Source organism: Rhamphochromis sp. 'chilingali' (genome assembly GCF_963969265.1).
Source record: "Rhamphochromis sp. 'chilingali' genome assembly, chromosome: 13".
Lineage (NCBI taxonomy): Eukaryota > Metazoa > Chordata > Actinopteri > Cichliformes > Cichlidae > Rhamphochromis > Rhamphochromis sp. 'chilingali'.
The window spans coordinates 25303069-25328338 of NC_137940.1; the positions used below are offsets into that span (position 1 = coordinate 25303069).

General features: G+C 41.8%; 1 protein-coding gene across 1 annotated transcript in view; it reads left to right on the forward strand.

The window, feature by feature from the left end:
* The first annotated feature begins 1959 nt into the window (after nucleotides 1-1959).
* flt4 (fms related receptor tyrosine kinase 4) overlaps nucleotides 1960-25270 on the forward strand; it is a 47432-nt gene continuing 24121 nt past the window's right edge. Inside the window, exons 1-5 of the mRNA XM_080901745.1 lie at nucleotides 1960-2393; nucleotides 20072-20168; nucleotides 21499-21773; nucleotides 23744-23865; nucleotides 23972-24143. Of these exons, the coding sequence (XP_080757871.1) occupies nucleotides 2336-2393; nucleotides 20072-20168; nucleotides 21499-21773; nucleotides 23744-23865; nucleotides 23972-24143 (724 nt within the window). The 5' untranslated portion in view covers nucleotides 1960-2335. The remainder of the gene's footprint in view (nucleotides 2394-20071; nucleotides 20169-21498; nucleotides 21774-23743; nucleotides 23866-23971; nucleotides 24144-25270) is intronic.

A 25270-nucleotide genomic window follows, 5' to 3' on the forward strand; every position in this document is an offset into this window, starting at 1 on the left:
AATGGTGGCTACCACAATCAAAAGAAACCCAAAGGAACTCTGCTGAACTGTAACAGCTTCTTCAAAGTAGCTTGGCAAAAGTGCAGTGTAGCGTGGAGGCCCATGGGCATGAACTTCGGCGAAAGAGCGAGAGGGTTGCACGCTTGCTCCACATCCTTCCTATGATAGTAGTTGTAGAGCTGTAATCTGTTTCCTGACCTGAGGATGGGCCGGATGGAGTGCTGGCACTTCAAGGACGAGTCCTTGAGCCCTCGGTTGTCTCTCAGGGGTCGGACGAATTATAAACTGAAACCTTTTCATCTGACACAGCAGAGGCGATTGTGCCATCCTGCGTAAAGCCTATTGTTTGCTATCGCTATTGCCTGAATGGCTTATGTGTGCGGATTTCTTATTGAATTGGCTGTTCAAGTGTTTTTCGTTTGTTTATGACATTATCTGTTTTATATTCGTAATGAGATTTAGTAACTCCCTGGACAGCGCTTTGTTAGGCTATCATCACAATTTAGTGTGTTTATTTTTCTGTGAAGCCGAAGGCTCTGCCGGCCTGAAACCGAGGGAACATTTTAATTACAACCATTCAATCACAACATTGTGTTTTAAGGTCAGAGAGGTGGATTGCCGTAAGGGCTCCGGAGTGGAAACACATGCCCACAATAACAAACAATAATCCTTTGACTCCCTGTTATTCAGCTCTCTCCCTGAGGTCAGGCTCTTCATAGCTGAGGAATCACACCATGTTCATATCAAGGAAAAATATTATTTCTCATATGTCTCATCAACAGCTGCTGCTTAATGTGTGGACTGTTCTAAAGGCACAGCAAGGGAGGAGTCCGGAGACACTTTAATGCTGTAATGGATTTCCAAGTGGCGAAGCAGCACATTATTATATATATCTCACTGGACTTGCGCTGATTATTCTGCACTTTCCATACGATGTTTGTCTGACCACCGCAAAGGTGACCCTGACAGTTCACAGATAAAGCACACACCTGCACCTGAAGGCCCATCTCTGTGCGTGCGCATGATTACACAAGCGCACACCCCCTTCTGCCCTCTCTGACTTATGGTACACAGGTTTTCAATTTTCCAAATCCCTCCCTGTACGATAAAACGGGACTGATAGCGGCTCGCTACGGGCATGTTGTGCTCCTAGTACATGACTTTTATTCACACTCTGAGGACTCCCCGAGGAGGATGGATGAGTGGGTGGTGGGGGTTAACAGGATTTGGTCAAGTCTGGAAGAAACTCTGTGCAGTTTAGTCTTGGAGGCATCATTACTTACATCTGACCCGTTGGATGAGTTATTACGGAGACTTAATAGAGAGGCACTCCCTCAGCTTATGTTTGTTTAACGTGAGGAAGAATTTGTGTCCAGAAGCATGCCAGAAGAGATCTTTCCTTTACATCAAATTAACAACCAGCATTTGACCTAAACACATAAAACTGCATTGACAGTTTGGTGTCAGAAGGATTTAAAAACATTTTTGAAATTTGAGCCTATTTTTGATACATCAAAAATACCATTCCTTCTTACATTCTTATATTTGTCTGCAGGCTGCCTCTGTTGCTTTATCTCGCAGTGGCATTTGTTTCCTTCCTGTGGTGACTGCAGTGCTCCCGTGGTGGCTTTGTAAGAATTTCTGATGGTATTAGGATTACCTGCTAAGCTATTTAGGTGTCAGGACGACTTTAAATGCTTTGGGAAAAATCCATGACAGAAAATCAATGCCAAACGGTTCTGCAGCAACGCAACAAATGGGAAAACCCACAGCTCCAATATTGCAGTGCTCTTATTGCACGTTTTTATTATCCTCCACAGTTATTATCCGCAGTTCTAAAAGTCTTTAATACAGCAGGAAGGAACTTTGTCATGGATGTTTGGCTGACCCTCCACACCCCACCTCCCTAGCCCGTACACACCACCTCACACGCTCACACCCCTCTCCAGCTTGTTTTATGAACTGGGTGGGTGGATGTGGATGCGCTCCCGTCACGAGCAAAGGAAAGGGAAATCGTTGAAAATCCCATTCAGTGCCTTATGCATCCTTTTAAACTAAACGAGGGGGGAAATTGTGTGTGTGGTGTGTGTGTGCTTTTCCTTTTCCTCAGCACTTCGGCTATGTCCTCTCTGCGCAAAGCAGCCCACAGACAGACAGCGTTCACCTGAGTTTCCCCCCCTTAACCCCACCCAAGGACCTTCATTGAAACCAGCTTCTCCACTAAGAGCCTGTTAAAACCAACCTGTCCTTTTTCTTTTATTCTTCTAAAAAAAAAAAATTTAAAGAGAGAGAAACTCAGCTCAAGCTTGTGCACTTCTGGACCGGAGATCTGGAGATGAAGACAGACTTTATGCTGTTCTGTCGGACTTGGATTGGACTAGCATACGCCTCAGGTGAGGAGACATCTCATAACGCAATGAGTCACGGTGGAAGTTTTGAGCGCAACTTTATTTAAACGAAAAACAAAGTGAGGTGTTGCACTCTAGGTTTACACCGGCTTTCCTCTGCTGTGAGGTGGATTGAGCTTTTAATTTAAGTTGCTTTAAGTTTTACTCGAGGTTTGAACGAAGCCAGGTGGATGTTAATTGTGCGCATTTGTGCGTAGGGGCTACTTCCCGTGTTATCAGCGTGTTATTAGCTGCAAAGTTTATGCGTAAAAACTTTAACCCACTTTTAATCAGTCCTTTTGACAAACACTAAGAGTGCACATCTTTTGGTAGGGTGTAAGACTCAACAAGTCTACATGCAGATAGGCACTAGGGGGAGGCATGTTGTTGTTCTGTTTGATGAAGATGTAGCTGTTAATCGATGGTGCCTTAATCTCAGGAGATACAAAAACACCAGAGGATTCAGCTGAGCTGACTTTTAGTGACTTTGCATCAGTTGTGTGTGTAGAGCTCACTGGGCTCCCATATGTCGGTGAGGGTCCAGAGCTTTTCTCTGCAATCTTCTGGTTTTTGGTTTTTTTTTTTGTGGCAAGCAAAAAGCTCTGCCTGCACACGTCTTCCATTGTCACTTGTGTGTCTTAAAGTCAAACAAGTTCAGCCAGGCTGTGTCTAAATAATCTAAAGCATGCTGGTCCTCTATGCACGGTTTAAATTAGATGTATGAAACATCTACAGCCGAGAATGCTCGCAGCTTTCCGTAAATGACTGCATGTGGATGTGGATGAGCTGTGCCGGTTGGGTCACATGAATCCACTGAGAACAAGAACCAAACCCGAGTTTTCATTCCCATCAAAAAAAATGTGACCTTTGAATTTTTAAAGCTCTGTATAATGTTTTTCTCATCTTACGAGCCTACTCTGCAGGGTGTTCATCCATACAGAGGCCCTCTGCTTCTCAACTGGTACAGAAAGCATAAAAATGAAACAGAATGTCGAAGAACTAACCTGGAGGCATTTTTCAAGTCTCACAGTGGGAACTTACGGGATTGATTGACACTCTGAAGCGGAGAGGTGGGAGAAAGATGGCAGTTTGAAGCTCAGAATTGCTGCTTTTTAAAATCACTTCAGACTGGAATCAAGTCAAGCGTCATGTTATGCTCAGCTGCTTTATATAGGATCCAGACTTGCTGAGGGCTAAATATGGTCTTGAGGTGTTGGAGATGTGGAGTTAAAGCAAAGTGTTTCTTGTCTTTTTTTCCCACTCGTGAAACAGCATCCAAGACAGAAACATCAGAGATCTTTGTCTGTGTCTGCCTCACTTATAAAATCTCTCATCAAATAAATTCAACAAAACAAAGTCTTGTGTTTAAAGATTATGCACGTCTTTGGCCTGAGGGATTTTCTTAACCCTCCTAACCCCACACTTCCCAGATTTCTTTCTTTCTCAAATGCGTGACATTAAAAAGCCATTTCTGAGTTTGATGTAACTGTAACTAGATCACAGACTTGCCCTTATTATGATCAGAGGGAGAGATTAAAGGTGAGTCCATTGTAGACCCGCCAGCCCAGAAGTCATTGTCATAAGATGGGGAGAGCAGATAATCTACGCAGCAGCTGCATTTAAAAAAGCTCCTGCCCGAGTCATTTTGTCCCATCTTGCTTTCAAGCTCTGCCTCTAGTTTGAATTACAGCAGTGCAAAGACATTCATCAAAGAAATTCTGTCTTATTTAAGAAAGACATCACGGGGGAAACTTCTGCTGCTGTTTGACAGCGTTGGAATGAATAGCGAGTCACTGATTCCTTCATTCTCCCCTCATAATTTCCTTCATTTTGTTGCGCCGTAAGTGGCTTTTTAAACCCTTTTTAAACCCAAAATGAGCCACATATGAGAAAAAAGAGAGAAAACAAAAAAAGAAAACCTGAGCTCCTGAGCCAAATGATCTTTGGCTTGCTCTCTGTCTTGGGTGCACAGTGTTGATATTGCTTTTAGCAGAGTGTTTTCTGTACGCATACCTCTGCTTGATCAGATCATCCCAGAAATCTGACTCTCAACTTTGGGTATTATTCTAGTTGTACCCTTATAGAGGTTGAGTTGTTTTAGCTAACAATACCCCCTCCTGGTTCTCAGTGCTGATCTCAGGATTCAACCTCAGGACTCTGCGGTCCATGGTGTCCGTTCTTGAATATCTTGTTCTGTCAGCTACAGAGCCTCCTCTGAGAGGAATGCTGCTGCTGCAGTAAAGTCCAAATAAATAAGGAGTCCAGTGGCTCACTCATCGCTGGCATGGAGCAGTGAGGCCCCCTGGGCATTTGGGGCGCAAATACCCCAAATACAGCTAGAACTGAGAGATAAGCTCTTTCAACACCAGGAATCTGAATCAGAGGCCAAAATATGTGTCCAAGTTGGTGTTAGACAGTTGATGGAAACCATCTGTGGTATTTTTGTTTTCAAATATCTGACCCCTGCATGTTTTCAATGCCCAGTTTCTAGTCATGCTAGTTGCATTGCTTTGCAGTATCCAGTGGCCACCATTCTGGTCCCAATGTAAACATCTAAATAACTAAAGAGAACCATTAACTTTTGGAGAGGCGCCACTTTTCTATTCAACTATTTTGTCACTTTGTTGATATTTTTGAATTTCATTCGTTATCTTCTCTTGGATCAGCTGTCATAGCACAAAATCCCAAGAGCTCTGGTGATACCCCGACATTTCTAATACCACCTTAAGAGTGACGTTAGTGGTTTTGGAGGCAACATCTCACTAACAACCGATCACAACCGATCGGGATGCCATGAGATTTGATAAAAGCTCCGTCTCTGTGAAGATGAGCTTTAGTCACTTCAGCGATCCCCACATGCTTTTCATGTAAAAATATAGTATAGTAATGCTGCTGTGAGATAATACAATGACCAGCCTCACCACCCATTTTGAATGTTATTAGCCACTTTTGAATTTTTCCCTTTTACTCTGTATGTGGTGCACATCTTCATTATTAATTGGACATTTGCACACATGGGGGCGACTATCGGGGGTGGCAAAAATGATTTTCTTAAGGGCCCACATGAAAACCTGGGCCAATAAGCTGAACTCAGTTTAGCTCAGTGTTAATGTTATCTTTTTACAAGTTTATTGGTGTAGCCCTCCACAACAATACCAGTTTCTCATGAAGCCCAGTTGGGAAAATGAATAGCCCACTCCCACGTGGCTCATGAAGTAGTTTGATCGCCTGTCCTCCAATGTGACAGGGGATTATTGGGGGATTTATACCTCTATTTTAAATTTACACCACAGGTGGGTCATAATCGTAGACCCCTCTGAAACCCTACAGCACTACTTATGCCACAACCTGATGTCCAGCTCAATGGAAGAGTAACTGAGGGAACTAAGGGAATCATAATCGCTGCCTTAACATAAGGACTCACGTTTCATCAAATTCCTGGAGGGAGATTGCAGAACGGAAATCAAAAATTGGAACGGACGTGAGGAAAATGACAAGGAAGTGGAAAAAAGTTGAGAGACAAATATGTTTGCCTCCAAAAAAAATAAAATAAAAACAATTTTAAAACCCATCAAAAACCAAAACTAACCACAACAAAGAGCGGGGGCCCGGGAGGAATAAAACATCCCAGTATTTTATTTGTTTCTATTGTGGCTGGCATATAAAACACCGGAACACAATCACAAGGAAACTAACATATCACACACGCACAAGGATGAGTGCTGGCAACAGCATTGGCCATTTACGTAGGTTATGTCGTAGGCTGTCCAAAGATTCACTGCACAAGTCTAAATCAGCCGTGGGAAGGGCCTTGAAGGTGGGGGTGCTGAATTAGGCAGGCAGGCAGGCGACGGGGTACTAGAGTCTAAGGTATAAAATTATATTATATTATATATATTGCAATTATTGCTTAATTATAATATTAAACTGCTCATCAGCAGCTCATAATAAGCCAAAAGTTGCCTTCATCTGGGTGCAGGTTATAAACCTCCAAATTTACACTCAGAAATTAATTTTACTCTTGAGGCACACTCCTGTTCAGAGTCTGAGCATATTTAGCTGGTTATGGGCAAAGCCTCTGAGTAAGTCAGAGTCATGTTAGCAGGGGGTCAAAGTTCACAAAGGTTTAGTGGACAGTTGGAATGTGTTCTGATAACAAGCAGACTAGTTTTTTAACTTGTTTCTTACGTTTTAAAAAACGTCTGTGCTGCTATATCTCTATGGTGCGACTAGCGTGTGTTGCTAACTTTTGGAACTATCGTGAGACTCCATGATCCGCCATTGCTGTAAGAAAGAGAAAGGCCCATTGGACCTTTTTCATCTTTGTGGTACGGACTCTTCCATTCAGTGGCTCTGGTGATGTCTGCCTTTTGCAACAGGGGGCGCCCTAGCATCCGCAGCACCCCTGCTGCCTACAGTCTTGGCTGTGAGTGTGTTTGGGCAAAATATTGAACCCCAAAATATATTGAACCCCAAAATGCCCAAAAGCGTTTATCAGTGTGTATGTTTGAGAGATAAGCATGCTTCATATGTTGTATAAAGCACTACATGAATGTCTGTGAATGTGTAAATGTGGCATGGAGATGTTAATAATACTATAAAAACACTTAAATGTCAATCCATTTACGAGATGGGAAAAGACTTTGCCATTCCAACTTCCAAATTGCCAATAGAGTTTTAGTTCAGTTGTTTGCAGGCATAAAAAAAGGTCATTAACATATTAAAATGTATTTAAACAAACAACAAACCCAAATACATACACAAATAGGCCCACACGGACAATCTAAGGAGCAGTCTACAGCATTCAGTCTGCAGTCTGTAGGCAAGGGACGAGATTTTTGGTACCAGAAGCTTTCTCTGGTTTTAAAGTACTTGTCATTTCTACATGTAGCTGTAATCGTCACATGTGCATGCAGAGACCGACAGATGGAACAGGAATATGAATCAGCCATCCGGTGTCCACTGTCCGGACATCCTGATACATTGGAAGCCCAAAAATATTGGCTGTTGCTCCCAGAGTCAGCTAGCTGATGGGTTAACAGATTGCCTTGATAAGAGGGAGGTTGTGACCCACTTCGTAGCTAAATAATTGCTACAAAGCCACAGGTGATGTCAAAACAGTTCAAAAAGAAAATTAATCAGTACTTTCATCATGTTGCACTCAGTTGGTGATGTATAAACTGACAGATAATTGTGTGTTAACAATCAAAAAAGAGAAAAATCAGCCTTTGTCTTGTTGTATGAATGGTTCCATTGACCCACCACAAGAAAATAATGGTTATTCTTGGTTATTCGGCCCTTATTGTAGCACCTTTTCAAAATCAATAGAGTTGTCGTATGAAAAAGAGAAGTTATACAAATGGCCATGAAGGGATTTTTCAGAACCATATCTCCATGGTCATTTCAGTGTCCCTGCTGTGCAAATGAAATGTTTCAGTGGGCTCTATTTTCTTTGCACTCTTTAAAAAAAAAAATCTCACCACACTTTGAATAATTACTGTGCAGAGGAGGTTTCACCTATTGATTTTCCTCCTGTCTCTCATGTTCACCCAGGCCTGAGTTTCATGTTGCAGTCCATCACAAGGACAGCATTTTAGCGACGCTTTGATGGCTGAATACTTGAACTGTGAGTCTCTGAGTGTACAGAGCCACCCATGGAGGGTGAAGAGCTTATACAACTGCACGAGTGAGTGCTGTGTCACTGCCGTTGTTAATCGACATTAAAAAGAAAAACAATTGTGAGGAGTCGTGCACAATCTGTCGTGTCAGCTGGGTGTCATTCTACGGGGCGACAGGTTGATGATCAAATGAGAGAGTCCAGAATAATCAGGGGGTTTCAGTTCACAGCTACAAATGTGTTGACTTCACAAATTGTCATGACACGCTAATGCAAAAGTAATTGCATGGGATCCAACAGCCATACGAGGCAGTGACGACATTTATTGTAAGTTATGTTGTGAGGCGCAGGAGGAAAATTCTTCCTTTGTGGCATCCGTGGCCTGATACCTCTAAAGGCAGAGACCGGCTCCTCGGACGCAGTGCCTGTATCGCAGTTATATTACAGCACTCCAAAGTGCCTCTGTTGCTTAGAGACAAACATAATTTGGAGCCCTCGTAATTCTAGCTAGAGTCGCCATCGCTATTACTTTCAAACTGCTGCTCAGGCTCGGGCAGCTGTGTGGGTTTAGGGTTGTGACTTGTCCGTGTAGCATATTATTGGTCACTCAGAGTACTTGCTGTGCATTGGAGGTCACTTGAGGTTCATGGGAAAGGGTCTATTGGCAAAGCCTGAGGAAATTGCCAGCTTCCCTCCCTTTAGGCACTCAGCACCATAATTGCTGACCCAGTACTCCCTACTTTGCCCTTCTTTTCTCCGGCATCTTAAGCTGCCGCGGTGATTTAGTTTGCCGGGAGATCTGACACGACAGCAGCAGAGACTTGTTTATGGCCCGAGTCTGCACGAATCAGGTAACGAGCACAGCAATGAAGCTCCTTAACATTTGGCTTCTAAAGAGGCACAGCGTGATTTTTATGAGCATGCAAGCCATCACAGCAGGGCTGGATTGTGCTAATCTTTGGCACTAATGTTGGCATTCTTTCTTTTTGTACAGCTAGTTGTAAAAGGAACATTTTAGATTCTTCCACACAAAATCATCATTGCCAGAAACAGGGGCAGAGCATTTACCAGAATGTACTTGCTTCCCTTCTCAGTGGAGGAAGCAATATCTCAGTTATAATAATGATGACAAGCCAAAAAAAAAAAAAAAAAAAAGAGTCACTGCTGCAAAGGAAGAGTTGAGCTGTCCGGTGTGCCTGTGTGGCAGGTACAGGAAGGTTTAGTCAGGGTCAGAGGTTTTAAACATAGGAAGCTGGCCCAGATGGCTTGCCGTGGCATCCTTATGTTTGCAGCCCTCCTCTGGCAGGATGTTGGAAAGGCTTTTTCTCCCCCAGCAGTGGAGAGGACAGGGATGTGGTGGATGTCATCCACCTATGTAGTAACAATGAAATCAAAGCCAGGCTGCCAGTCAGCCAGTCGCCTGGATTTGGCCCGGCCTTGTGTCCAGATGACAGAGGAAGCTGGGAGAGAGAGGGAGAGAGGGAAGCGTGTCAGAGCCCGTGGCTGACTGACTTCACATCCAAAGTGCAGGTCTGCTCCGTGGCCTGCTTGGCCTCCCGTCCTTCGGCAGATATATGGTGCTATTTCAGAGCCCTCTAGCCTTGGACCTCAGCCAGTAACACAGTAACAGTGTAGCTGCATCCTCAAGCTGCTCTTAATTTTAACCCTCGCCACCAAAAAAAGTTGAAACATTTTGTACATTCTTTTCATGTGTGTTTCGCTTTCCTTTTTTTATTACTGTAATTAAATCTAAACCGAATTTCCATTGGAACTTTGCTCATGGATATTTTATATAACCACACAGCGACTCCGCACACGCCTTACCATAATCATTATATCTGTGAAAGACTTTATTTTTAAATTCCCTTGAGTCACTCCTGTGTGCTAAAACTAAGAGTCTGACAAGTTATTTGTTTGCAAATGGTTCCTCTTTTCCTGTTCCTGTCATGTGACTGATCAGAAACAAAACTACAGAGGGGAGAGGAAAACGCTGACGGCAAAATCATCTTTAGTGTCCATGAAAACGGGAAGCGGGAGACGCGTGAATATGATAAAGAAAACAGGAAATTTGCTCGCAGTGAAAAACACCGCTCTGCTTTTCACACGAGCGCCCTGTGTCGCTCCTGAGGAGAGAGAGCGAAAGAGAGAAGGGCTCATCTTCACGCCTACTCGCCTTTAATGCCCACGAATCCCGCTTGCCTTGCATCCGCCTGATTCTCAGAGAAGCTTTACATTTTTAACTGGCTTAAAGTGCCCTATGGCACTGAAGCTTTCTCTCTGTGTGTGATTTATCTAGTCAGCAGGTGTCCTTCACAGACTATAGGAAGCCCACATTCAGTATTGCGTAAATGTGACAAAAACTCCCAATGTGAGCCTGCAGAGAGGTCAGCAAATAAAATGTGAGTGCGCATATCAAGAGGCTTTTAAATGGGTTAAAAATCCAGTGTGTATGAATCACCGTAGGTCCACTAACTTCAGCAGTTCTGCAGTTCATCTTGCAAACGTAGTACATTTGGATGTAATGTTGCCCCTGGAACTTTGATTATCTGGAAATTCTTCTTGTTTTCTGCACGAGAACGAGAAATCACACTGATGTACTGCTTCTGTTGAGCTCCCAGCCATCAGTAGGGGAAACACAAATGGGAACAAGAGATTTGAAACACACATTTTTTTGATTTATGGATTTCTGCTGTGCGCACAGGTTTCCTCTTAATAAAAGGGAATTTTTCCCCCCGTTGTTGCTATAATCAAAGGAAGCCGTGCAGTAGGCTTCTCTCTGAAATATTGTGAGAGAGCTTGACCTTATTATGTCAAGTGCCCCCTGAAATGACATCTGTTGTGATTTGGCATAATGCAAATAAGATTACATTGAGCTGAATGATATGGGTGAAAATCAGGCAGGAAATGCGAGGGCAGGAAACAATTGGACCTGGCTGGCTCTAGCATGCTGTGCATTCAAGCATGCATATGATTTTGCTGTTCTAATGTAAACCAAGCCTAATAAGCTTTGCTGTGCATCTGCAAGTGTCCCAAATAAATTAAACTTTTCCAGCATTATTAAAATCCATCCCTCACTGGGATGCAGACGTTTTATGGCCCGTTAGGCATTCTGAGTCTTTCGAATTAATAAAATGCTGTTTACAGATTTTATTTGACAGGAAACCAGTTGCACTTCTTTCCTCCCTGTCAACCAGTTAGGAGGCTGGCACATCAAAGCGAGGCCCAATGGCACTTGTGGAGTAAACAGACACAGTTGTCCTTGCAAGTGTTTGACTTCTGGCACAGAGCTCACATATATACATCTGGGACTTCCATCTTGTAGAAAATCAGAGGGGCCTGCTTTGGGAAGTCATCCGGCCGGTGTAACCATATCCCTTTATATGGCTGATGTCAAACATGGATGGAACTTTTTTTGCTTTTTTAATATTTTTTTTATGCCTATTATTTCTTCTCTTTTACAAATCTTTTAAACTAATCTAAGAATGGGTTTTCACAAAACAAGAGAGAAATTCTATTTTCTCAAGAGAAATGTTAGGTTTCTTTACAAGGACATGTTGAGTGAGCTGCTTCTCTGTTACAAAGCCATGTCAAATGACTGTCAGTGAGGAGGTTAAATCTTCTGCAAGTCTTGAAGACAGAATTTAATTATTTTTGACAAGCCCTGGTGATCAGAGTGTCAGATACCGAGAAGTCGGTGAGCCGAATCACAAGGTTTCTAAAGTCATCGAGTCGCTGTCACTTCAGCTGCTTCAGACATAAAGGAGGCTCGGAATTAGCCTGTCTCTATGAGAGCATGTAAACACAACACTTAAGTGCCTGAAGTCATTTATAAATCTAATGTTATGTGTTTATATCATGTGTAATCATTAGATAACAGAATCCAGCATGAAATTACTGTGATATTTGTTGGTCGAGGCTAATCTCCCGAAGCTGCTGCTTATCTCTGCACCACCAGCTGGAATGCATGGGAAAGAGGGGAACCAGGCTTAAAATATTTTTCTGGCTCTCTGTCCGTGTTCACATTTGTAAGGTGCTTGTAAATGGGCCAATCACCACTCATTTTGCTGTTTCAGGCCAGGGAGTCATTCCGAATAGGGTTTCGACATACAATCATCTGCGAAAATGATTTATACCAATGATTTGGCACGATCCAACACATTTTCCAGCAAACCTACTAAAGTGTACATCGCTGTTAACCATTCTCTATATGTCTGTATTTAATTTTGTATGCCTGTGTGGGCGGCTGCGGTTTGGGAGGGAGTGCACATTGTTCACTAATTGGAAGGTCAGCGGTTCAATCTCCAGTTTCTGTAGCAGTTAGAAAAAAAGTGTTAACATGTGTGTTATTGTGTTTTACATTTAAAATATACACGCACTGGCCTCTTCATCAGTTACGATGTGTTAGTGCTGGTTGGTCCCGAGTGTTCCCTGAATTCAAGAAGGTGCTGGAAACATTCCTCGGAGATTTTTGAAAGCATCACACAGTCGATGCAGATTTGTCAGCTGCACATCCATGAAGTGAATCTTCTGCTCCAACACATCCCAAAGGTGGTCTGTTGGATTGAGATCTGCTGACTGTGGAGGCCACTCGAGTACACTGAACTAACTGTCAGGGCAGGTTGGATCCACGCTTTCATGTTGTTTATTCCAAATTCTGACCCCAAATCAGACCAGGCAATGTTTTTCAAATCTTCTACTGTCTAATTTTGGTGAGCCTGTGTGAATAGTAGCCTCAGCTGCTTATTTTTAGTTGACAGGAGTGGGCGCATGGTGTGGTCTTCTAGCCCATCTGCTTTAAAGTACAACGTGCTGTGCATTCAGAGATGCTCTTCTGCATAATTTGGCTATAATGAGTTCCTGTTGCCATCCTATCAGCTTGAAGCAGTCTGGTTATTCTCCTTTGACCTCTGATATCAACAAAGAATTTTTGCAGAGAAAACTGCCTCTCTCTCTCTGTATTTTCTTTTTTTTCAGACTCCGTAAACCCTTAAGATGGTTGCTGGGAAAATCCCAGTAGGTCAGTAGTTTCTTAAATACTCAGACCAGCCCCACATCTCACTTAAATGGCCTTTCTTCTCCATTCGGATGCTCAGTTTGAAGTTAATCAGGTCCATGTCTGCATGCATAAATGTATTTCGTTGCTGCCAACTGATTGGCTAATTTGATAATTGCATTAACGAGCAGCTGAACTTGTGTACAAGTAGTTGGACTTTATGAAGCTCCAGGTGTTCATCAGCTAATGTGACTTCATGTTAAATTTGGAGATGAGTTAGCTGATCTGTAACTTGAACACCACATTTGCCTGACCTTTTTTTTGTCAGTTACACTGACATTATCAAGCAATGCAATGTGCCCTGTATTAGTTGCTGTATTACAACGCAATGACACAGGACATAAAAGACTGTGTGTCTCACACAAATGATGAGAAATCAGTGGCTGCATTTAATGTCAGCAAATGCATTATACATAAGCCATGACTTAAAAAAGAAGTGGCCAGAAACAATTTAAAACTAATTTAAACTGTCGCCCAGGTGCTAACACCAGTTAAATAAAAGCAAATTAAAGACAAACTAGACATAACTGAGACACTCATTTTTCTTTAGGAAGCTTGAAGCCTTGTGTACTGAAGGATAACTCAGATTACTCACTGTCCACCCACCGACTGTCCTCCAGCTGAAGCTCTTGTTCAGGAACACAGCTCTTGCGATACACGGTGACCATTAACCTTTCTGTTCTTCACAGTTTAAGGCATACCCAGATAAATGAGTGATTGTCATTGCAGTCTGCCATGAAAAGCAGCATGTAAGCTCAAACCAGGAAAAAGTGTTTATTATCATGACAAGACACGTTATCAGCCCCAAACTTTCAGGATCCGATGTGTTCGGTTTACTTTGGCATTCGCCTCGTGTGTTTTTAATTGTATTTGACAGAGTGCAAGCAAACACTAATGGGATTATATATATGTGCTGAAACGCTTTGTGCAGCTGGTGGAGTGACAGGTCTCCATATCTGGGGTTTCGCGGTTTGGAAAGAGAGCGTATACATTTTGAAGCACATCCATATGGAAGATATTGACATCTGGCACAACAATTTGCCATCGCTGTTAAACACGGGGTGAAAGAAACAGCAGCCTCTGCACTAACATGGATGAGAGTCACCTACAGTATATACTCCCTTCCGCCACTCATCAATCAGCAGAGAGGTCAGCGGTGCTTCGACCTGCAGTCATGCGAAACCCAGCACAAAATAAGTTCCGACTCCTTCAGCAGATGCGAGATAGCCACTTAGGATGACGAGTGATACACAAGAAATCCAAATTATCGAGTTGGTGCACGTTATTTTCAGACTGCCGCTTCAGAGGTGCTGAGCTCAGCAAACATCGGCGTATATGACATTAATTCTGTCAGTTTGAATGATCTGTGATTTCTGGGAGCTTTTAGCTCAACTCCGTGTGGGTGTGATGCTGCTTTTCCCTTTCCTGTGACACACACACATCTACTGCACGCTGTAGCTTTTGTTTTTAAAAAAAATCCACAGCTGAGGTGTTCACGGTAATGGTAAATGTTTGTGTTGTAGCTTCCCCTCCTTCAACAACCTACACCTCCAACAGCTTGGCATTTTATCTCTCAGGCATGCCAGTCATTAATGACATTTCAAAAGTGATGTAAAATCTGCGTGTGGCTTGCCAGTGTGTGATCTCCCAACAGATTTTTCTCAGGGAAGCATCCATCACCGAGACTCATCTACAAAGGGGATTTAGGACCCAGTTCATCACTCAGTCTGCACGTCTAACAGCTGTCACCATATGTCAGCCTGCGTGCAGGATTCTTACATATTATATATTGTTTGTAAGTCAACTGTATCTCTAGAGTCAGAGATCGATATCATTTTAGTCCAACACTATTGTACAGATTGCTGTAATGAAGGTGGTTCAATTTGTGGGGAATAATTAAAAAATGGCAGAAATGAATAAAGTCAGATGTGTGGGTGGCAGAGTGTGCGCTGTTCACTGCCACCTCTTTGATATTATTTCTGTGGCGGATCTGCTTAGTGAAGTAATTTGTCATTTGTACTTTCTTTTATTGTTTTTGATGCAAAATCTCTTTAACAATAGCTCTTTAAAAAAGTTTATGCACCTAAGTGGTGCTTAAAGGGATGTAAACAGTAGACTTCATTGTCCAAGTGTGACATTTTGTGCACCCGGTCATCCATACTGACCTCCTTCTGGACATAACACCACCTCTACCTTTAATTTTTTTAGAACAGCTACTACTCACAGAGGCATGAGAGGCCATGTTCAGAAAAATGCACGTCTATAAAGCATTTTTTTCTAAGTGGTGGTAACAATTTTTGGTATCAGAAATTAGCATTTTTTTTATGCCGCTCTGATTAGCACCAATTCACAACAACAGTCAGCTTAAGGTGGTTTATATTCTAAGGTAAAGACTGAACAATATTAGATAGAAACCCCAACAATCAGATGACCCCCTATGAGTAAGAACTTGGAGACAGTGGGAAGGAAAACCTCACTTTAAACAGGAAGAAACCTCCTGCAGAAACAGGCTAGTTTAGGGGTGGAGCTGGGAGTGAGGGGAAAGCTCTGCCTCCCATTCTACTTTTATAAACTCTAGGAACCACAAGTAAGCCTGACGTCTGAAAGAAAAGTGCTCTGTTAGGATAACAAGGTACCGTGAGGTCCTTATGAATACGATATGGCCCAATTCTTCAAAATTATGTATTTGAGGACAAAAGACAGTGAATGAAAGTTTGTGGCAGGAAAGATAACAAAGAGCTGACAAACATAAAAGTGATCCAAAGTGCTGAAAGGCACAGTTGGCAATTTTCGCAAATTCGTCACAATAAATGATTCATATCTTTGTGCACATTTTACTAGCACACATCATTTAATCTACTGTTGACATAAAATGCTGATGCGAACATTAAGGTGATCAATAAAGAAAATAAAGTTTATTTCTATTCTAAAGCTACCTCATTATTTTTTCAGTCATTTGAATGTAAAAATTCATGAACTTGATGAAATATTGTAGGTCTCCCATTACACTCTGCATCCAGGTCTGTGAATGGAAAGGTGTGGGTGGTCCAGAGCTTTGCTGGAGCTATCTGCCATCCTTAAAAAAAGAGCAAAGAATCTTCGAGATGATCTTTTTCTCCTGGTGCCTGTGGGAAGGAAATCCACGCATCTTAAAATAGAAATTTGGACTTGTCCTGACAGGAATTTCCTTTCTCACTTTCCCCTGGTCTGTAGCCTCATGCTGGCCTCTGTGTGTGCAATTTTCACAGCCCGCTGTTTGGCTTTGCAGCATCTCAAACGGTGATGGGACTGAATCTGGTGGCAAGTTCACATGACAGCAGAGACAATACGTTGGGGGAGTCTCTGCTATTCCTCCGAGGCAAAGTAAAGATCTCGGAAAAAAGGAAGGAAGGAAGATCCTGCTGGGCACCAAACTGGGAATGATTTATGGACTGCCACCGACTCCCACTGCAGCCTTCAGCATGTTTGTTTTTGTTGAGAATGCCAATATTAGCTCTGAATAATTCACTAATGTCAGTTTTAACATCTGTGAGAAGATGTCGGTGACAGTTTTACTGTTAACAGTTATTATCTCCTGCAGCAATAAATCAGGATAAGTTAAAGGGGATTATTTTAGCTCTCTTTTTTAGTGGAATAATAACATAATACAACTTTCAAATTTATAGGGGAGATGTTTCTTTGCTTTCTTGGCCAAACTACAGATAACTGCTGAGGCTGAGGTAGCCGTTTATCTAAAGTTAGCATAAAGACTGGAACCGGTGGGAAACAGCTAGCTTGGCTCTGAGTAATCTGCCACCTACATGTCAAAAGCAGCTCACTGCAAATATACAAAACATAACCAAAAATAGAAACACTGCAAATAAGACAGGCTATAATAAAAACCTGGACACATCTGGGGCATTGTTTTATTGTAATTTTTGCCTATTTTTACCGTGCTTTGCGACACAGGAAGTTACAGCATACTTCTGCCTGTTAGTCAAGCATCAGATGTTTCAGCTATTATTGCAGATTTCTTCCGTTAGTCCACTTTGTTTCTGAGCTTTATTGTATTTTGTGTATTTGCAGCTCGCTAGGCAGCCTCAGTTTTCGCCTTTGTGATAAGCTCAGTTAACCGCCTGTTGATTGCAGCTGCATGTAGATGTGAGACTGGCGTGGATTTTCTTATCTAAGTCACAGCAAGAAAGCAAATCAGCATATTTTTCGAAATCGCTTATGATTTCTTTAAGAAATTATCATTTGAAGTTTTTAAATCTTTGCAGTTTTGAAAGGAAGCTGGGCTTACATTGTAAAAATGAAAAATTTACATATGAATAAATTGGCTCTGTGATGCTCCCTGGGCGGCGGGACATGTAGGAGGAACGAGGCTGGTGTTTAAGATTCGCAGCTGTACAGATCTCTGACTTTTGATTGGCAGCAGGTCATGACTGGCTGCTGTGAAACCATTGCTGGGCACTTCAGCTGCTGTTGCCTAGACCTAGAAGATGTGTGAGTCAGTAATATAAAATGCGCATATGCAGCTCCATTGTACAAATGTTTTGACCCCAGATAGATTTGTGTGCTTATAAAAGAAAGTATACTGATCCAATATATGAAAGGTATTTGTATAGCCTTTCAGCTGCTTGCATAACTCTATTTGTGCATTTGTCCTGCTGAATTTGTAGCTTTGTTCACATCTAACAAAAAATGATCAGTCTCTAGTTTTTACGACTTTTTCATTTTAATGGAAAAAGGCACAATATCAACTAAAAAATTCAGAAAAAAAAAACACATACCTGAAAATTGTAAATTGATTTGCTTATTATTGAGTGAAATAAGCATTTTACCCCCTACAACCCAGCCAAAACTCTGGCTCCCACAGATTGGTTGTGTGCCCATGTGACACGCAGATTAAAACCAGTCAATGAATCAATCAATTACAAATACTCCTGATCGCAACTCATCATGTGGACATGTGTGCTACATGTCCACAGAATCCATTTCTTCCATTCCAACCTCTCCACCACCAAGGGTGAGACCAAAGAACTGTCAAAAGACGTCAGGGACAATCTGTAGACCTGCACAAGGCTGGAATGGGCTACAAGACCATCAGCAGTAAGCTTGGTGAGAAGGTGACAGTGCCTCATGGCATTGAAGATGATCAGGAGAAAAGCTGTGGGTCAGTCCAAAACTATACGGGAGGAACTAGTTAATGATCTGAGGGCAGTTGGGACCACAGTGGCCAAGGACACTACTGGTAACATAATATGCCGTAATGGACTGAAATTTTGCAGGTCTCCCTACTCAAGTCTTGGGTGAGAGAAGCGGCCCAAAATCCCAACCACAAGAAGCATATTACCACTGTGGTTGCCAACAGAAGTTTCTTCACCAAGTACCACTTCATGTTTTGCTTAAAGATCAAATACCAATTTCACTCAATGCCTTGCAAATCACTTTCTAACTTTCAAGTAAGGTGTTTTTCTGGATTTTTAGATGATATTCTGTTTCTCTTCATTAAAATGAAACTACCATAAAAATTGGAGGTAGTTCATTTCTTTGGAAGTGAGGAAACTTACAAATCCAATAGGGGATAATATACGATTCTTGCTGTTCAACAGTCCTGGGTCTTCAGTGTTGTATCGTTTGTTTCATAATGGGACAAAATATTTTGAGATGGTGAAAGATCTGGCCTTCAGGCAGATCAGTTCAGAAACTGGACTCTTTTGCTATAAAGCCAAGTTGTTGTAATAGCTGCAATATGCAGTTAAGTATTGTTTCATGCAAGGCCTTTCTTAAAAAAGACACGATGGATGGGAGCACATGTTGCTCTGAAACTTGTATTACCTTTCAGAATTGATGGTCCCTTTCCAGATGTGTAAGATACATTGGCACTAATGCACCCTCATACCATCATAGATGCCATATCCATGTTTTCCAAAAAGAATTCCACATTTAAATTTTTCTGAACACAGATCAGTTTTCCACAAGCTAATTTCAAATGTCCTCAGTCCATTTTAAATGAGCTTAACCCCTTAGAAAGTGTTTCAGGATTGTGTTCGCATATAGCTTGTCTTTGGATGATGGAGCTTTTACCTGCTTTTATGGATGGCACGGTCAACAGTTTTCACAGATAGTGGTTTCTGGAAGTGTCCTTCAGCCTATGCAATGACTTCCACAACAGAGACATGTCTGTTTTCAAGGCAGTGGCACCTGAGGGTGTGAAGATCTTAGATTTCAATACTGATTTTCAGCCTCGTCTCTTGTGCAGAGGAAATTTTGAGAATAAAAATCATTGCTTTGTTTTTATTTACATTTTACATATGGAGTGCAGGGGTTTTTATATTGTAGTCTACTGTTTATGATGCTTATCCATGCATATTTTCTCAGTTTGTTTTGATGTTTGTGCATCGCTTTGTAACAAAGTGCCTTGAAGCACACTATGTATTTATTTATTCAGTCTGATGTGGGAAAATGGTCATGATTTGTTTTGTAAATGCTCAGAAAGCCTCTCCACTACCGCACAGCCACTCAGTCCCTGCAATAGCACAGTGTGTGTTTTCATCTCTAATGATATCCAGGTGGAGCATAAGTCATGGTGACACTTTTATATATGATCGACTGTAGGTGCAGAGTCTGACTAAGCGCTAATAGCACCCTGAGGGGACTCTACTATGGTAATGACATTCTAGGCCAGCTATATTAACCAAGCACCGATGAGTGAAGTGAATGCATTTGTAATAAATCAAGGGCAAATGGTTTGTGTGGCTGTTTCAGAGGCGGAGGTAAAGAGATCACACCAGCATTGCCTCACGAGCGAGCTGTAATTTCTCTATCTGGGTGTTTTTCAGCATCAGGGACCAGTTCCTTTAGCCGCAGATTGCCTTACAGCTTGTAAATGTAATAACCACTGTGTCAGATTTCAGATTCCCGATGTGTTTCAGAGATTTGACAGCTTACCAGCAGCTCTGTCAAAAACACTAGGTCTTGACTGACCTGTGTAACATGATTCTAATGCAGTTGGCTTGTTCATTCCCGCAGGTCTGGTGATAGGCTATTCTATGACTCCACCCGTCCTTGACAGCCCCAAAGACGAACTAGTGATTGCAGCCCACACAACACTCACTCTTACATGCAGGTATGTGTGTCTTCTCGTTTTGGACTGACTACATGCACTTGTGCATGACAAACTGTGTGTTTTTTCAGGAAATTACAAAAAATCATCATTGATAGATTAAAAAAAATGTGTTACTTGCAATCAACAAATGAGAAAAATACATTTCGACTCTGCTACAGTTCATTTTTCAGAAAAAGTTACCAGTTTTATTGCATCTTTCGTGAACAAAGGATCTGGACACTCATGCATTGCTAATAGTTTTCATAGCATTTTATACGTCTTACATTTGTGATGCAAACTGTCAGTTTAAATAAGAAAAGTCTGCACTTGTTTTACTCTGCTTTTTCTAAACCATATAAACAATGGGCCATGTCTTATAAGAAAGAGATTTTTTTTGTTCTAAAGCAAAGCCAGATCCGATTTAAACTGAGCCTCTGTCATATATGAATCAACTCATGATAATGATCCTATATCCCTATAAAATCTCAGCTGTGCTGTCTGCTGCCCCAAGCAGTCCCTCCTTTAACCATTTTGTTTTTGTGGTGAACAAAAAAAAAGAAGAAGAAGAAAAGCTGTCTTTGCTAAAGCTGATATTATTTTTGGTCTTTTCCAGATTATTTCTCAGATAAATGTTTTCATCTTTAAAAAAAATAAACCTCCCATAAGGGAAAATTATTCACTGAGGCTGTAAAATACTTAAATTATCATCTGTCATGTTTGTGTCATTTCCAGCCATCACATTTTGGCACCATGTGCATATTTCTGTCATTGCTGTTTAGTGGAGCAAGGTGATGAAAGCATAGCTATCGGTTTTCAGGCAGCAATTATGGTTGCAATCGTAATGCCTCTGGGTTAACATAACTGAATTTATGTGACAAAGCTCAAAGCAAACAAGGATGTACAGATGCTCTGGAAAATTTATAGCACTACATGTGCAAAATGCACACTCACAGTCACACAAACACTGTCGTTTTTTTACTTAACATGTAACAAAAATGTAATAATAATGTCTTTATTTAGCACAGAGTATTTTGACTGATAAGCAGAAAGAAAGTTTTATGCAATCGAATAATTAACATCACTAATAAACAATTTAAGAACAGGTAGATGTCAGCTAATGCATATCTGCATATTGTCTGCTTGGAAATGAAGAGAGACTTTATGACATTGGATACTTTGGTAAAATGGAATCATGTAAAAAAAAGAAAAAACTAAAGGACCTAGGAGTGTACCTTGTGGTACACCACAAGTAATGTGACAATCTGAGTGTTAATTCCAATAATACAACTTTTCATTTTAAGTACTAAGATTAAATCTGTTCCGTGTCCTTTGACTTTTCACATCTCTTCAGGGGATCTAATACTCTGGCCTGGGCCTGGCCTGATCAGACTCTGGTTGGACGAGACCTAACCCAGCGTCACTCCCAGCTGGAGACCACCTCAGCCCCCGGGCAGAGGGTGGCCTTAGTCAGCGAGTGTCCGGGGAAGTTGGAATTGCCGTACTGCAAGAAGCTTGTCCTGAATGGGGCACAGGCCAAAGACACGGGGTACTACCGCTGCTCATATAAGGATGCCAAGGCCATCATTGAAGGCACCACTGCCACCAGCATTTATGTCTTTGTCATGGGTGAGTCACACAAGCCTGCAAATGTGCTAAAATTTCATCCCCTTGCTTGATCTGGTCCGCAGCTCTTTGGCTTGGCTATGTGGAACCTTTAGTCCTTATTTCTGTTTTCTTTGGTAGCCATCCTGTGGAAGCAGATCTCCTGTTTTGAATATTACTCTAATATCAAAGCAGACGCTCTGTTACTAGAAGTGGAAATTGTTGAGTTTGCCTCGGTCACACCCTGGAAGTTGGCAGGATTCAGATATTAGCCATGCAAAGCTTTTGATAAAGACAGGAATGGGAAGCTAATTAAAGCATTAATGCGCTATTTGTTTTTCGTAATATCGAAATGAATAACATATCAAAGAACACCAATGAAATGTGTTTCGCTATCAGTATTTTTTTGCCATATACAAGTTTCAGACTAGCTCATAGTTTGAACTTTAGAACTCAGGACTTGTCCCTAAGGGTTGTCTCTTTACTTTTCCTCGCTCCGTGTGCTGAGGGAGAGGAGGCACATGGAGAGACAGATGATTGTCATGGCGGGGAATCCTGCTGACCAGTCCACTCATGTGAAACGCCTGTTTATCCCCTCAGACAAGGTGCAAAACAGTTTCCACAGATCTATCCGGGGGGCTGATCATAAGCAGATGGAATTGCAGCCATAAATTAGACCCAGTGTGTTGAAGGATAAAGGGGACACATGTGGATTCAATTAGACGGGCAGATGTCAGCCTTTTACTCCTTCAGGGCTCTAACGCTATGCTCTAAACGTGCATATGAGTGCAGACGTTGATCTGAATACATGAATATACTGTATTTTTACATGTGTAGAATAATGCAAAGCACACAAACACCTGCTCAGCCTGCTCTGCAACCTGTCCTCGCCTCAAGTAGCAGATCTCTTCCTGCAGTCTGATACCTACGGGTGATTTATTGAGAAGACGTTAAAGTGCGAAACGCTGTCTATTATTTCTGTTGCTTGTGTGTGTGTGTTCAGTCCACTGCAGGGCAGAAATATAAGCCTCTTGATATGACTTTTTGTTTGGCCTTGCAGAAGCTTAAAGTGATACCCATATGGAAAAGAAATAGTAAAAACTTATATGTGATTACTCATGAAAGTGGCCACTTTCATGAGTAAATCATGTAAGCCTTATATGATTTACTCATGAAAGTGGCCACTTTCTCATTACTTTCATATATTGTTTTAGTAAGTATCCAAAACATACAAGTTTCATTGTATAATTTTTCAAGGGATCTTATATCTGTTTTCACTCTTATATGCTTTTCATACAAGTTTCACACAAGGCAGATACAAACTTTATAAGATTTATATATATCTTTTCCACATGGGTAGGTTTGAGTTGTGCAGAAAAAACAAGAAGTATGGAAATAACTGAAGGCTTATCATGCAAAACAAGACGTAAGAAGAAAAGCTCGGATGTCATATAACATATTTGCTGCTGCTCAAACATCGCCGGTACTGACAGCAAAGCGGGAGAGATAAAGGTTTTTATAATAACATAATCTCTTGCTGAGGGAATATTAGCTTTTATGGTGATAAGAGCTGCAGTGTAAATTGCCAAAACAATTGCTGCGATGCCTCCCAAAGTCCTGAGCATCGGTAGCTGCAGCAACAAAAAAGGGAAGTATCAAGGTGTTAAGAATGAAACACAGTGGAGAGATATTTTCCATCACCAGAGAGCCTGAGGTGAAATTGTAACACTGTTTAGAGGATGATTAAACCTCTTGGCTGTCTGTCTCTCAGTTGATGTGTAATAGAGGTCCTTACCGCTATTTGCTAGGCGGGGACAGACTGAGCTGTTGGTAATCATGATAAACTACACATGAGGTGTGTCCTTGGGGGTCATTATCAGGATGGGGGAGATCTGGCTGGCCATACATGAAGTTAACTCAGTAATAGCTGCCATTACCCCAGCTGCTATCGGGGTTAACCTCCCTGCTCCCTGTCTCTCTCTGTCTGCATCCAGACCCAGAGCAGCCCTTCCTCAACAGCGGCAGCGTGCAGACCATTTTCATCAAGAGCCATTCCACGGATGTAATAGTGCCATGCCTGGTCACAGTGCCTGATCTGAATGTCACCCTGAAAACGGTTTGTGCCCAAAACATATTTCTCACACTCTGTTCCTCCAGTTAAAGTTTTCAGCTGGTGCTTAAATTGATGATTTTAACAGCAGCAATCATTTTTGTGCATTTAGATGTGGTACAATCCCTGGCCACTGGAGAAGGAGAGGCTGAGATGGGACAACAAGCGGGGCTGGTCCATTCCCAAAAACATCATAGACAAGGAACCTCTCCTGATGCTTTTTTGTGCTGCTATGCTGGGAGGCAATTGGTACAGTTCGGACAACTACGTGTTCCACACTACAGGTAAAACAGTATGTTTCCTCCAAAGGTTTCAAAAGTATCCTTAGGTATTTATCACAAAGTCCTACCAAAAGGCAACAGCTGAACTCTTAGCTGAACTTTTAACTTCAAGCATTAAATGACACACCACAGAGCTTTGGGACACAGAGAAGACTGGGTCATTACTGTAACTGAGAACATTAAGCTAGTTAAAAATCTTGGGCAGATCCCTTGAGGTGGATGAGATCCGCTCTGAGTTTCTCATAGGTCTGGATTCGAGCCTGAACGATATAGGACTTCTAAGACTGACACTAATATTTGTTAACATAAAAATCTGATATATCAGCCAATATCTTTTTTTCTTTCAAGTACACGAAACAAGATAATGTGTCCCTGCTAAGATAATATAACAATGCAGGGTAAAAACAATCTTGTTTTTTTGTCACACGAAGTTGTGGATTACTTGTTTAGATCAATCGGTTGTTGTGTTAATGGCACTCTAAACACCTGCATTGCCAACAGGGAAGTCGCAGAGTATGCTGTGGTGGACAGACTATGCAACACTTGTAACATAGCTCAGGGGTGTTTCTCCAGTGTTTTTTTTTTCCTGTTTTAATTCTCATTGTTGTAAAATAAATGTAAATTATTTGCTCATATAATGTATCTGCAAATAGCTAATATCGACTGATAATATTGGCTGGGCGGTATTGAGCAACTTTCCTGTATGACACAGTTCTGCAACACCAAGTGCAAGTTATTACCTTTGGATTTGCAAACTAGGGTGGTGGTCCAACTTCGGGAGGGATCACACTGCTTATCCTCGCTGGGAACGTTTATCCCAGGGGAGTGCTAGGATTTAGGAAAGATAACACAGTTTACTTCCTGGTTATGGAGCAATGGCCCAGCTCTTTTCTTGCTTTTCCAGTAGAAATATTTGGGAGTTTGCCCAACCAGTCAATTTTTATAGACTTGGAGAAAGCATTCAACCACATCCCTTGGGATGTTCTGTAGGGTGCTTCAAGAGCTTTTCAGTCCCTGTACAATTGACATGGTTGGTTCACATTGCTGGCAGGACATCAGACTTATTCCCGGTGGGTACTGGACTGTGGCAGTGCTGCCTTTGTTACCATATCTGTTTCTTGCTGAATTTC